The sequence below is a fragment of the Notechis scutatus genome, chromosome 2, assembly GCF_049901735.1.
Source record: "Notechis scutatus isolate UNSWTSFEM ecotype Mainland chromosome 2, rNotScu1.2, whole genome shotgun sequence".
NCBI classification, from domain to species: Eukaryota; Metazoa; Chordata; class Lepidosauria; order Squamata; family Elapidae; genus Notechis; species Notechis scutatus.
The window spans coordinates 93,572,083-93,587,282 of record NC_142010.1 but is presented as its reverse complement, the minus strand read 5'-3'; the positions used below and the strand labels follow the sequence as shown (position 1 = coordinate 93,587,282).

The 15,200-nt window shown below is 37.8% G+C and overlaps 1 protein-coding gene across 1 annotated transcript in view; it reads left to right on the top strand.

Annotated features, from left to right (window-relative positions):
• Positions 1–718: 718 nt before the first annotated feature.
• Positions 719–15,200, top strand: part of DOCK2 (dedicator of cytokinesis 2) — a 316,367-nt gene continuing 301,885 nt past the window's right edge. Inside the window, exons 1-2 of the mRNA XM_026688575.2 lie at positions 719–898; positions 14,061–14,144. Of these exons, the coding sequence (XP_026544360.2) occupies positions 859–898; positions 14,061–14,144 (124 nt within the window). The 5' untranslated portion in view covers positions 719–858. The remainder of the gene's footprint in view (positions 899–14,060; positions 14,145–15,200) is intronic.

Here is a 15,200-nt window from a genome sequence, read left to right as displayed (position 1 = left end):
TATATAAGTCTTTGATATTGGTAAGCTATTTAACCTATAATGTCAGTTCACGCATTATCCAAAACCATGTCTTAGCATGTTGCAAGACTTTGCTATCTATCAAAAGAATCTTAATTTCAGGGTAGCTGGGTTTATATGAATCCAATTTTATTGTGGCCACACAGCTTCTCTTTAGTTGTGCTCTTTAATTATAACAACTATTTCTGAGGGAAGATATACTTGGTAGGGCTGAATTTGTGCTGTAATCCATAATACCTATTGATTATGTTGGTTCAGGTATATTGGTACAAAATTAAGTCACAACCACTTAACAGTAAAACAATCCATGGAAAAATTTTCCATAGTCCTTGCAATTTTTCAAATATTTGGAAAATTTAGCTGAAGCTGTACAATTTCCGTGAAAGAGGAAGCATCTTTTTGTGTGAGCCTACATTGCAACTTCTATATTGTTAAGTTATATCTTTAGAACAAGATGACTGCCAAAGCATGTTTTGATAGATCTGCCATTTCCAGATAAAATTAATTTGATGACCCCAAATGATTGATTGAGGAATTGACCTCTGATAGGTTTTGTATGTGCTGTAATGCTGCGTAATTTGCTTAGACTAGAACATCACTCTTCCTCCCCTCTCTTCTGTCAAGCAAGGCATGCCTGCCTAAGTATCACTTTCATTTAGTGTAAAAAACTTACACTGGGGGAGAATGCGCAGACAAAAAGAGGAAGGAAGACGAACAGGGAAAGCCAGACAGCCCAAACCTGCTGTTTTTCAGCAAAGTTACCTTCAGATTCATTTGTAATAATCGGAACAGTCCATCCCAAGCATCCTGAATCACGGCTTATTGCTGGACTCCCTAGGAATGACTCCTTGGCATAAAAGTGAAAAGAAGACTGGAGTGGGTATGTATCATGCAGCTTCTTTTCTGAGCATGTCTTTCTGCAGAGGGTGGGTAACAATGCCAAAATGGCTGAAAAACATTTCTTTAAAAAAAGAAACAGAAGCGAGTAGGTTTTTCTAACTTGGGAATCCCCATATGCACCGAAGTAAAATTCTCAGAATTTCTCTTCAGAATGGCCATTGGTGGCTGAGATTTCTGCGACTGTAGTCCAAAAGATTTCAGAAATAGGAGAGATATTTTGACCTGATTGATTCATGGTAATTAAAAAGAAGTTTGTTTCCAAGCAACTCCTCAGTTTGAGCTGTTCTTTAAGAGTCACAAATACCTTTTTGTGAAAATTATTCAGTTGTCATTAACTGTGAAATTTAAGCTATCAAAATTAAATGGGAGAGCTCAGTAACTTTTTCTGAAGTTTCAACTTAATTATACAGGAAATAACAGGTTGTTTTTTTTTTAGAAGAGTTCTCTGAATTGGTAGAGACTTCTAAAAAACTGCAATCTATTCTTTGCAGGAGATTTGACTCTACAACTGACAGTTATTTAGAAGATATAGATTACTTTCTACAAAGTCTCCTTATTTACTGACATTGTGCATTTTCAGTGGAAATGTGAAATTATATTCTATACTAAACTACCAATGTGGCAGAGGCATTAAGAGGATTTGTATCTGAGAAAGCAGGAAGAGAACACATCTGTATGTTGAACTTTTTTTTTAAAAAAAAAGAATGATCTCACCTTACTTTTATAAAATAATTGAAGACAGCAAGCATACCTAATATTCCTTCTTCTTCCTATTTCCCTCCCACCTACAACCCTGAGAGGTGGATTGGTTGAGATACTGACACATCAAACATATCAAAGTCACCCAGCCGACTCATGCCTAAGGTAGAACTAGAACTGACAGTCTTTTGGTTTCTAGTTCGAAGCACTAGACCAAAATGGTTTTATTTTGAAAGCCAGCTTAGTATCTGCAAGAGATCTGACTTTCATTCTACAGCACTGCCATGTTGTAACTCTAGAGCAGAGCTGTCAAACTCCTGTGGGCCTGATGCGTCACGTGCTGGCCATGCCCCCGCCCGGTTTAGCAAAGGGGCAAAAAATCCAGATACATCATACCATGCCGCCATGACGATGTGAATCTGACCCCCCTGCTCTAGAGAGTTGCTGCAAGTCAGGGAACTGATTTTTGGGATAAACCTCCATGAATCAGAAATGGAGAATAATTTCATTTGGACAAGCCATAACCCACAGTGTTCTAAGGTGGCTTTCTCACAGATAAAGCAATAAAAGTTAGATTTGAAAATTTCAAAACCATTGTTGGGTGAGGTAATATTTTGTGGACATAGCAATGATATTTTCAAATCCTTTGAAAAGGAAGAAACAAATTGTCCCTCTTGTTCTGTGAAACATTTCAGTCCCAGTACGGGTTTTCAATCCATACAAGCTCTACCCCAGCAACAGTTTGTTCTCATGGCTGAGATAACATCAAGAACCTCATTCTGGGAATCTGGATATTTATGCCTTATTCCCTAAAAACAGGAAGAGAAGAGTCATCTCAGGAGCCTTGAGAACCATGTGATCATAATAATAGACTGGATCCTTCAAAATATCACAAAGCAAAATATTTGTTAAGCTATAGTAAAGCATTAAAAAGATACTTCATTCTCTATGTTGCAAGGACACAATAGAGTACTTTATACTATGTAGCACTTTGTACTATGTAACACTACAATAGATTACATTGTATATATTCTCATATTTTCAATCAAATATTAAATACATTAATATCATTGTTAATAAATCATTTGACTATACTTTTATTCATTCATGTTTTACGAAATAATCCATATTTTACTTAATTTGTTTTATGACAGTTCATATTATCACCTCAAATCTATCCTACAATCATTTTGTTTAAGTTCACCTTTTCATTCAATATTTCACCATATCTAACTGTTTGTTCCTTTTTATATATTATAGGATAAGAAAATGCTTCAATAGTCTGACATTGCTGACATTGTTTGTGCATTTTCTGGAATTTTCAAATAACATTGCCTTTTAGTATTCTCCCAGTTTAACCACAGAGACTCCCGTATATAATGTCTTCTAAGATACCCCTGTGTTTTAGTTCCTTTATACCATAGAAAAGCATGCCACCCCAACAACAGATCATGTCCTTCTAATATCAACAATCTAGTATTTATTAATGTTACATTCCTTAACCCACATCAAATTTGTAGCTTGGTAGTACAACTCCTAATTAGGCAAACCAAATCCTCTTATTCTGGCATCTTGCAAAAGTTTTCACTTTATTCTCGCTTTCTTACCTTGCCATATATATTTCAACACAATTTTATTTAAATCTTCAAATAATCTTTTCCAAGCCTAACTGGAATTTTTTGGAACAAATATAAAATTCTGGGTAATATATTCATCTTGATTGTTGATATTCTCCCTATTAATGACAGTTGTAAACTTTCCCATTGCGCCAAATCTAGCGCTATCTGCTGCTGAAGTTTGATATAATTATTCTCTTTTAGTGTACTACATCTTGCTGTCAAATGTATCCCCAAGTACTTGATCTTATTCGTGACCTGAATTTTCAATACATCCGCCAGTTCTTCCTTTTGTCTTGATAGCATATTCTTTGTCAAGATCTTTGTTTTATCTTTATTTATTTTCAAACCAGCCACATTTCCATATACCTCTATCTTTTCTATCAATTTTGATGCTGTTTCTAGTGGGTCTTCTAAAATGAAAAACCAGATCATCTGCGAATGCTTGCAACTTAAATTCTTCCTTTTTAATTTTCATCCCTTTTATACCCTTTTCTTCTCTAATATTTCTGTTTAGCACTTCCAAGGTTAACACAAACAACAGAGGTGATAGTGGGCACCCTTGTCTTGTTCCTTTTCTTATATCAATAGATCTGTCAGTTCTCCCTCTATCATTACCTTTGCCGTTTGCTTATGATATATAGCTTCTATTGCTTGAATAAATTTTTTACCAAAGTCCATTTGGTCCAACTGTAATAACATGAATTGCCAATTCACATTATCAGATGCCTTCTGTGCATCTAAAAATATCAAAGCCATTTGTTTTTCAGGGTGTGCCTCGTAGTATTCCAAAGTGTCCAAGATTACTCTCATATTGTCTTTAATTTGTCTCTTTGGCAGAAATCCATTTTGATCAGGATGGATAAAATTGTTCAAGTATTTTTTAAGTCTTTCTGCCAATATTGAAGCAAAAACTTTATAATCTGCGTTTAGTAAGGAAATAGGTCTATAGTTCTTAATTTGTAATGGATCGACCTCCTCTTTTGGGACAAGTGTAATATAAGCTTCTGACCATGATTTGGGTATCTTCTTCTTTAACATAACTTCATTCATAACTTCTAGCAATGGAAGGTTCAACGATTCTTGTAGTGTTTTATAAAATTCTGCCAGAAGTCCATCTGGGCCTGTGCCTTTCCTTTGTTTTGCTTCTTAAGTGCTTCAGTTAACTCCATCATCGTTATATTGCTTTCTAACATTGTTTCAATCTCTTTACGTATCTGGGGTGATTAGCATTCTGTAAGTACTGTTTAACTCTTTCCTCATCAATATTCTCTTGTGTGTATAGTTTCCCATAATAGTCTCGTATAATTTCCTTCTTCTCTTTACTACCATAGCAGACTTGGCCTTGGTCATCTATTAATTGCAATATTTTCCTTGATTCTTTCTCCTTTCTCAATTTATATGCTAACCATCTACCTTGTTTATTTGCATCTTCAAAGTAGTTCTGTTTTGCACCTCTGATTTCTGGGCTAGTTCTTCTTTTTCTATTAGTCCCATTTTATGTTTAATTATATCCATTTTTAACTTAATATCCTTTTTCTGTGGCATTTTCAAGTCCTTTATACTCATCCTCTAATGCCTTAGAGCAGGGGTGTCCAACCTTTCACCTTCCCTGGTGAAATTAAATTAATTAAATTAAATTAAATTAAAGTAAATTAAATTAAATTAAATTAAATTAAATTAAATTAAATTAAATTAAATTAAAAAAACAACAAAATAAAATAAAATTATTATTTATTATTATATTATTAAAATTATTTATTTTTTATTTTATAATTTTCCAGCCAAATTTTGCGGGGTGGGGGGAGGGGGAAAGAAAGCTCGCCCGCCTCGCGCCTACCTCTTCTCCTGCAAATGCAGCAGCGGTGGCGGCGGTGGGGGCAGAAGCAGCAGCGGTGGCGGCGGCGGCGGGGCAGAAGCAGCAGCGCCGGTGGCAAAAGCAGCAGCGGCGGCGGCGGCGGGGGCAGAAGCAGCAGCGGTGGCGGCGGGGGGCAGAAGCGGCGGCGGCGGTGGCGGGGGCAGAAGTAGCAGCGGTGGCGGCAGCGGCGGCAACAGCAGGAGGTGGCGGGGCGGGACTTTTGGGCTGCGGCTGCCCGCCTTTTCTGTTGCTCGCCTCGCCCGCCTCACGCCTACCTCTCCTGCAAATGCAGCAGCGGTGGCGGTGGGGGCAGAAGCAGCAGTGCCGGCGGCGGGGGCAGAAGCAGCGGCGGCGGCGGGGGGGGCAGAAGCTGCGGCGGCGGCGGCAGCAGCAGCCGCAGCGGGGCAGAAGCAGCCGCGGCGGGGCAGAAGCAGCAGTGGTGGTGGTGGCGGCGGCAACAGCAGGAGGTGGCGGGGCGGGACTTTTGGGCTGCGGCTGCCCGCCTTTTCTGTTGCTCACCTCGCCCCGCCTCGCCCCTGCCTCTCCTCCTCCTCCTCGCTGGATCTTTCATGAAGGTTGGGGTGGGCGTTGAGCCGCATTACGAGGCGACCTGGGCCGCATGCGGCCCGTGGGCCGCGGGTTGGACAAGCCTGCCTTAGAGGCTAGTCTTTTCATGGTATTTCTTTTCCTTGTATAGTCTATTATCAAGCCTCTGGCATATGCCTTCATTGTATCCCATACGTTCTGCATTGATGTATCTTCTTTTTTTGTTTTCTCTAAAGAAAAAGCCAGTTCTTTCTCCATCCACTGTGTGAAGCCTTTTTCCTTTAATATAGTATTATTTAATGTCCATCTAGAACTTCTTCTTTGTACTTTCCATTTAATTGTCATTGGATTGTGATCTGCCCAAGTACTTGTTTCAATATTTATTTCTTGAATACTAGCTAACAATTCTGTTGACATCCATATCATATCTATTCTGGACCATGATAAATGTCTATTTGGATAGAAGGTGTATTGTTTAGTCTTAGCATTTCTTTCTCTCCATGTATCTTTTAAATTTATTTCATCTATCATTTTAAAAAAAGATTTAGGGAGAGTCTTTCTGTTTTGCTTTGTTGTTTTCTGTGCTGTGCTGTTTTCTGTCCAATTTATTATCTACAATTCCATTAAAGTCTCCCATCATAACTATATTAGCATAATCCAGTTCAATTATTTTCATATGTAATTTTTTATAAAATTCTTCTTGATTGTCATTCAGGGCATAGATTGCAATCAGGAGTGTTTTCATATTATTGTCCATTATTTCCACCATTAGTAATCTTCCATCATCATCGGTATAGATCAATTTCGCTGGGATAATATCTTTAATGTATAAAACCACTCCTCTTTTCTTGCATTGTGTCAAAGAAGTAAATATTTCCCCTAATTTTGGCTGTATCAGCAATTGTTCATGTTGCTTTTTAATATGTACTTTTTGTAGGTAGATTATATCAAATTTTAATTTCTCTAATTTATGGAAAGTTTTCCTTCTTTTAACAACTGAGTTAAGTCCATTTATGTTAATTGTAATCAGTTTTTTCTCTTCCATGGTTATATTTTTTAGTTAGGTTTCGTAGATCTTGGTTCACATTGTTTTTTGGCTTCCACCTTTCAACCTACTGCACCTTCTTCTTTTTCAGTTGCTATTTGGCGGTCCTCTTGGAATTCAATTAGTGACATTTCTTTTTCTGCCTCCTCCTCTTTCCCTCCAAAATATTCTGTGTAAAATAATTCAGCTTTCTCAACTGAGTCAATTCTATGTCTCTGTTCTTGTCATGTGAACATTAAACCTTCTGGAATCAGCCATCTGATCAAATGATACTGCCTTGCAAATATTCCATTGCACCATTGTTGCTACTTTATCATGACATTGTTTTTAGCCACTCTGTATGATTTTCTTGCAGCAGTTAATTAGGTGTTTATTCAGCTTCTTTGCAGGGGTGGCACTTTCTGTTTGTTGCTGTCTTCTCAATTTTGGCTTTGTATGCACTTGTTTGAAAGACATCATCTTGTGCCGCCATAATTATCTCTTTCTTCAATTTTCCTCTTCTTAGCTATTGCTAGATCTTATTGCTATCTGCTTTTCCTGCTATTTTATATGTGCTGGCCATGTAATAGTTTGTCTTGCCATGTCTCTTTTCTATTATGCATTTGATATTTCTCTGTAAGCCACTTTGGTCTCTCCAGTATTCTATAAGTCTTCATAGTATATTAGTCTTAGTGCATCTTCTTCACTGTCTTTTAGATATTCTTCCAATGCCCATTTTTAATTATTCAATTGTCTGGTTTATTTGCAACATTCAACATCCACTTATTTTCCTTGGTAAATAGTTCTCATATCAATATAGTTCTGTGGATGAAGGGCTTGATGATGATGAGAATTTATGGTTCAATATACTTAGTTTTCAAAAGCCAACTTGAAAAAAAGCCAAGACTAAAGTTGTGGCATCTTTGCTGCAGTCTAGGGTGGCACTTCAGAGTGCTGATGGCTTTTCTTAAGACCTTGTCTAGTGGCTCCTATTCCTCATTTCTAAGCAGTCAATTATCTGAACAGGCAAGAAAAGAGAGGGTTTATCTTGTAAAGAAGGCCATGTGTTCTACAAAGAAAATTTATATTGCTTCTCCACTAACTCTTTCAGTACATCCTTATCTAAATGCATGAATTAGGGCTGATATTGAATGACTCTTAGGAACACAGCACTTAATGTATGATACTCCTTTTGTGAATTGAATCCCTACTTTTGAGTAAGCAAATGAATCAATATGAAGCAAAGTTTCAAGACATACAGGAATATGTGTTGGTGAACCATTCTGTTTGCCTATATTGAATCCGTTTATTTTATACACTAATAAAATTCTTCAATAGCATAGCAACACACTTTATTTAGTTCAATCAATAGAGTAGGTCCAAAATGTCCAGTGTAGTTGAATTCAGTTAATTCTTCCTTGCTGCCCATTTTCTCCTTCCAGTATTTACTCCTATACCATTATCAAAAGCCATTTGCTGAGAAGAAACAGAGCTCCTATTTCCCCAGATACTGTACAGCCAGATATAAAATGCTAGTAAGACCATATTGCAGCAGAGATTAATATATTTGATTCAAGCTAAACAAAAACCAGAACACACAATGCTATTGACAAATGGGCATAACAACTCCATGTTATTGCCTAGAATTCAGTTTAAGCTTCATGCATTGCCCACACTTTGTATTTTCATAGTGCAGTATTGCTATATTTGTAATTTATTTATGTTCTTATATGGCTTCCAAGTTCATATAATAATTCTAGGCAGCTCACAAAAATCAATAAAAACACAACTACACTTCCCCCACAGGTGCCAGACCAAACCACCTTCCAACTCAACCTCCATCCTAGCCCAACACCTGGAGGAAGAGCCAGGTCTTCTGCATTTCTGCTCCATGCTGCTTATTTATTTTCTTCCTCCTTGCATATATAAAAATACCTGTAATAGTCAATTATTTTGAGAAGAAGACTGTACCTAGCACAGGAAAGTTTCCCTGTCAGGATGGGGAAAAAATGTATAAGCAGGAACTTTTCATTATGTCCACTACATTAGGTTCCAACACATAGGACTATGATTTGTTATAAGGTGGCCAATGACTTGAATTTCATGAAGGAAACTTGAAACAATGATAATGGCCATCAGTAGGAATTAATTGAGAGAATATTATTCACTCTTGAATGATAAAAGAAGAGAAATCAATTTGAAAATGAGCATATTCAGTCTTTAGATATAGTATAACAATACATTATGGGCTCTGGAGTAGAAAATATCAGCAGAATTATACAGCGAACTATGAATCCTAACCTAGTACTAACTGGAGATGCAGGGATTTCTTTTTGCAAATCAAATATAAAGTAGTGCAATATTTAGTCAGCATCTTTTATGCACAACTTTTATATCTGAAAATATCTACACTTGTCTCTTCTTCCAAAGTAAATCAAGTCAGGACACATTCTGTGTTCTGGAGTCTTGAAAACATACAACCAAGTGGCTTGCTCATTCATTTACAGTAATTCTGTTGATAAATGCTACACAGGTAATCCATGACTTATGACCACAATTGACCCCAAAATTTATGTTGCTAAGTGAGTCATTTGTTAAGTGAATTTTGCCTCATTTTACACTCTTTGTTGCCATAGTTGTTAAGTGAATCAATGCAGTTGTCAAGTTAGTAACATGGTTGCTAAGTGAATTTGACTTTGCTTGTCAGTAGGCCACAGAAGGTGATCACATGACCTTAGGACACTGCAACTGTCATAAATATGAGCCCGTTACCAAGCATTTGAATTTTGATCACATGACTGTGGGAATGCTTCAGTGTGAAACAGTCTTCGGTGAAAAATGGTTATAGGTCACTTTTTCAGTGCCATTATAACTTTGAACTGTCACTAAGTGAAATGTAATCTGTATAATCTTAGGCTAATACATAAAACTTATTCATTTAAAAAAGCTGTGTTCCACATGTTTAAAAAAAAGGAAAAGAGTTTGGAATTATGTAAGCACAAAGAAGATATTCACTGATATAGATTTTTAAAAAAAATCATTTGGCCTCCTGAATTCATACACAGAAATTCACAATGTTCAATCTCTTTCCTCCCTGTGTATTATCATTTTTAAAGAATCACATTCATAATATTAAATGACGTGGCAGAACTTGGCTGTAAGTTTCCACTTGTTCAAAAAACATCAAGGCGGCAAAACCACTTCCTTTGTCAGTTGGTTGGATGTCATCATGCCAAAGCCCTTTCCTAAGGTACCATCAGTGAGCAAATAATGTTATTCTATTAAGGCAAAATTGCTAAACACTGAATATTAAGTTCTATGCCGCTTTCTTCCTGACACAAGCAGAACCAATCCAGTGATCACAGGGTAGAATGTACATTTACTTCCTCACACCTGCTTCATGAAATTGTTTTCTTTAAGAACAAAACTGGAAACAAAATACATGAAATAAAACGAGTGCAAGGTTAAGAATGAGACAGACTTCAACATTGAATGGCAGACTGAATTCTATATTTGTAGTAAATTAATACTATCCAGTGGTGGGATGCAAATTTTTTACTACTAGTTCTGTGGGCATGGCTTGGTGGGCGTGGCAGGGTAAGAATACTGTAAAATCTCCAGTCAGAGGTGGTATTTGCCGGTTCTCTGAACTACTCAAAATTTCTGCTACCGGTTCTCCAGAACTGGTCAGAACCTGCTGAATACCACCTCTGCAATTATCTAGGTACTAGCATTCTCCCCTTGGTGCCTTCCAACTATGTTAACCAGCTGATTGGAAAAGTCTGTGCTCTATTTTCTGAAGCTGTAATGTGATCCATTCATTTAAGCATATTCTCTTTATTTATTTTTTAAATGAGTTGACAAACGAAGTGTTTATGGCTGCACATTTAAAGGCCCATTTAATTATGAAAGCATTACCAAGGCCCTTCTGCATGTAATGGAATGTAATGGATTTCTAGGAGGAAGGGAATCCAGAGGAATAAGAAACAACTCAGTTCAGATAGTTTGTATGAGAGAAAAAGGGTGAAGACAGCCTCTCCCTAATAGTTCCCAAGGATATACTTTCTGTGATTGATAGTCTGCTTTAGTTGGCAAGATTCTGCCTTTAGATGTGGAATGATAAAGAAATTTGCTTGGAAGAATCACGATGTGCCTTTCTTTGTTTTTGGAGGTGACATGTGAAAATTCAAATTTTTCTACAAGAAAAGAACAAGGTCTTTGGGTTTTGGTTACTCTATTCCAGGGGTGTCAAACTGGATTTCTTCAAGGGCTGGATCAGCATTGTAGTTCTCCACAGGCCAGCAGGGTGGGCTGGGATGACGGGGACTAGGGGAGGAAATAGGATGGATATCTCCTGCAGCACTTTGGCAGCCAAAACAGGACATGGGGGACCACGGGCAGTCCCTGTGCCTTGTTTCCAGCCTCCATGGCCTCCTGCAGCACTCTCCTGACTGAAAATGGACTGTGTGGCGGCCCCATGCAACCCAGGTTTGATAGCCCTAGTAAAAGAGAAATAGAAACTATACACTAGAGTTGACCCTGTGCAGTTACTCCAATTGAAACTATACACCACTGTGCTGCTGATTTTCAGTGGTATGATTTTTCATCCTAATTTGCCCCCACAAGTCCTTTTAAGACTTTTGTCCCCACCCTGGGTATTGACAGTGTCATCTTTGGGGCCTTTGAAGTTTCATTTAAAATAAACGTATCCCTTATTCTTGCAATAATATAATATGTAATGTAAATATAATGCAAACATCCCCCAAACTATCTTTGAGGCTTTTAGGGTATTATTGACTTTATAATTGATTGAGTGCTGGCATAGGAAAGGCTTTTAATTTATTCATTCAGTTTGATTAACGCTACTGATTAGCAGGCTGTCTTTTCCTCTCTAACAGTTAATGTTCTTTTTAAAAAGAAGAAACTAAAAAACAAAAGATATATATAAAAAAAGGAAGATGATGTTATCTGGACGCAGATATGGAATATTGTGAATAAATCAAGGCAACAGTGAAATAAAAGTCCTTTAAAGACATTCTGATCATTGAACATTTAGTATTTTAATGTAAAAATAGTGAACATTATTCTCATTGTCATGTAGGAAACAGCTTGTTGCAATCTGGCTGTAAATACGTTTTGGTTGGGAAGCTGATTAACAAAGAGAGTCAAATCTGAGAACAAAATGTACTAATACAATGGCCTTAATTGTTGTTACAAGGTAATTATTGTCATTGAATTGTCTTGGCTATCTCTTGAAACTGCTTTCTATGCAATTGGCTAGTGTGCTGGAAAGAATGCCAAGACAAATTTTGAATGAAATACCATATTTTTTGGTCTATAAGATGCACTCCCCACCCCCCCCAAAAAGTGGGTGAAAATGTCTGTGTATCTTAAAGAGTGAATGTTGCCAAAGTCCTACCCACCCGCTGGCCCCCACCCTTCAGCCTCTGCCTCCCAGCAATTTGCCTCTTTGCAGCAAACAGCAAACAGCCTGGTCAGCTTCAGCACAGCCTGATTTAGCACAAGCAGATGATTAGTGGTTGGATCAGCCTCCCGGAATACCGCCTATCAGTTGTTCCAGGCTGTGGGGACTGCCACTACCCATCACTGCTGCCGCCTATTGGGGCCTTCACGTGCCCCATTTTCAGCCTCTGTGCACCCCATTTTCAGCCTCTGCGCACCCTGTTTTTGGCCCATTTCAGTTGCGGGATTGCTGCTGCCACCTATCACCACCAAATGGTGGTGACAATTGATGGTGATAGGCGGCAATGATCTCCGCCGCCTGGAACGGCCAAAAATAGGATGCATGGAAGGTGAAAATGGGGCATGTGGAGGCCCTGATAGGTGTTGGTGGCGTTGGGCAGTGACAGCAGTGTTGGGTGGTGGTGATCCCCACAGCTTGTAACAGCTAATGGTGGTATTCTGGGAGGCCGATCCAACTGCCAGTCAGCTGCTCGTGCTAAATCAGACTGTGCTGAAGCTGACTAAGCTGTTTGCTGAAAGGAGGCAAATTGCTGGGAGGCAGCAACAGATTTCCCCACCCCCTTATTTTCCTCCTGTAAAGCTAATATGAGTCTTATAGTTTGGAGCGTCTTATAGTCTGAAAAATATGGTAAGTAGTAAAGAGGAGAATTTGGAACAACCATTTAATATGTGCTTAGGATTCAAGTGTCTGGATTCTTTTGAAGAATGCAGCACAAATACATTTATTTCAAACCAAAAGCCCAATTTATACTTGGTAATTAATCTAATACTTGTTTTTGCCCTTGGCTGCTTTAATAGAACCCATGGTGGAATTGTTTCACAAGTGGTACAGTTATGCCCCAAACATAGTACATTACCTAAATTGTTTTGTACTAGCTGAAAACACTTTTGTTAATGAAAGTTGGATCCCTGAATTCTCACGACACATTTTTCATCATCTAAGTGCAGATTTTATTTCCTAAATAGCACAAGAGTGCCTAAACATACAGCTCTCTAATTATCTCATTCAGAGCACTGATTCTCTTTTATTTGTATTTTCCACGTGTATTTATTATGTTCGGGGGCAGCTTTCCAAACTGCAGTACAACCAAATAACCTTGGCTTGTGAATCGAACTTTTTCATGCGACCGGTTCCTTTTGATATGGAGTTGACATAATTTGACTGAAAATCAAAGTGACTTTCAAATCGTTCTATCTCTCATTAGTCTGTTTCATTCTGTGCACTGGAGTTTCATACCAGTGTCACAAGGTTCAGAGCACTCCTTTTCTTTCTGCTCTGTGGTATTATACTAAGGACAAGAAAAGGGTTTTTCTCCCTTTCATGGGAAGCTGAGAGTATTACTGTTATGCCCAAATCCAATATCAACCCATCATTCACCAAAATTCAAGGCATATTTATTTCTCTCATCCAGATGCAAGAGTTTTTTCTTGGTGGAGGCAATGATGATTTATCCTGCAGAGCTGCAGAGAATCTGGCTAGTGTGATAATAAAATCTACAGAGAATGCAGTGGCAAACTTCTTGTTTTTGAGAGATGGTTGGAGGTTTACTCATTGACCTCTTCAAGCATTAAGGGGAAAGGGTTGCTAAAAGTTATTGAGCTCCTGCTCACTTTGAGGGCATGATCTTGGAGAGTTCTTAGCAGCATATGTCAGACACAGTTTGTCTACTCCTGTCCAAAGTGATTAGCTAACACTAATCACAATTCTCAGTTGGATAAAAACAATTAAAGGATTTGGGAAGAGAAGTGAGAACTTGCAAACTCTTACTTACAATTAATTCAGAGAAAAGAGGTGGTGGTGCAAGAAACTTATGCAAGCTCTTTCTCATAATATTAAACTGAATGCTGCATCTGAACCTAATCCATTTAAAATATAAAGTTGTTTAATGACATTGTGTTCTTTTTTATCCCACAGCAATATACAATTTCAAAGCTACCCAAGTGCCCCAGATATCACTACAGATTGGGGATGTGGTTCATATATTGGAAGATCATGAAGGTAAAAATGAAAAATATACAGTACTTTTCATATTGTTACACCTTTGCTTCATCAACTTGAGTTTGGGGTTGTATATAAGATGACTTATGATTTTTTTCTCCTCAAACCATGGCTTTCTTGTTAAATACTGTACATGTGAGGTGAATTACAATAGTCTGTAGTGTGTAGTGTGACTCTTTGAATGTGGAGTATAAGTAAAGCTAACTCATATAAGGACCATTTAATGGAGATTTATTGGAATTGCAAATGTATATGTCACACCCAAAGGATTTTGAGTAGGGTGGACACTATTCAGGTGAAGTCCAGCTAATATCTCAAAGTCTATGATGAAGAATATAACTTACAGGTAATCTTTGACTTATGACCAATCATTTAGCAACTGTTCAAAATTAAGATGGTGTTGAACAAAGAGGCTTACAACTTGTTCCTGAAGTTACGGCCATTTCAGCAATCCTACAGTCACATGATAAAAACGTAAGTGTTTGGCAGCCTGCACATACTTACAACTCTCCCTACCCACCTATTCCCCCCCTCCCATCTCAGCCACCCATCCAGCTTACTGGTGTAAGTGAAACTTCACAACCCAGAGAAAATCACTGTACAAGCAAAGCTGCTGGGGCCTGGGAAGACTTACAGCTCACCTGGCCTGCCAAGCCACACAAAGCATCTGACTTACCTTTGAAAATCACCACAAGCAATCCAAACTTTCATATTACATAAGTGTAATGTTACATTGTGATAATTACTAATTTAGAATTAGAATTCAAAAGAGAAGTGGAGCAGTGTTGCTACTGAAAATTATCAAAATAGCACAGCATAGATATAGATGATAGATAGATAGATAGATGATAGATAGATAGATAGATAGATAAATGGATAGATGGATAGATAGAAAGATAGAATAAAGTGGCTTATCTATTTTTTACCAGAAGAGGTCTCTCTTGAACTACAACATTGATCTAAATCATTAGAAAATTAAATTCCCACAAAGGATTAGATACCTTAATAAGTGCAACATTACTATATCTGCATCTTTACCTGTAGGTCTCCCTATCC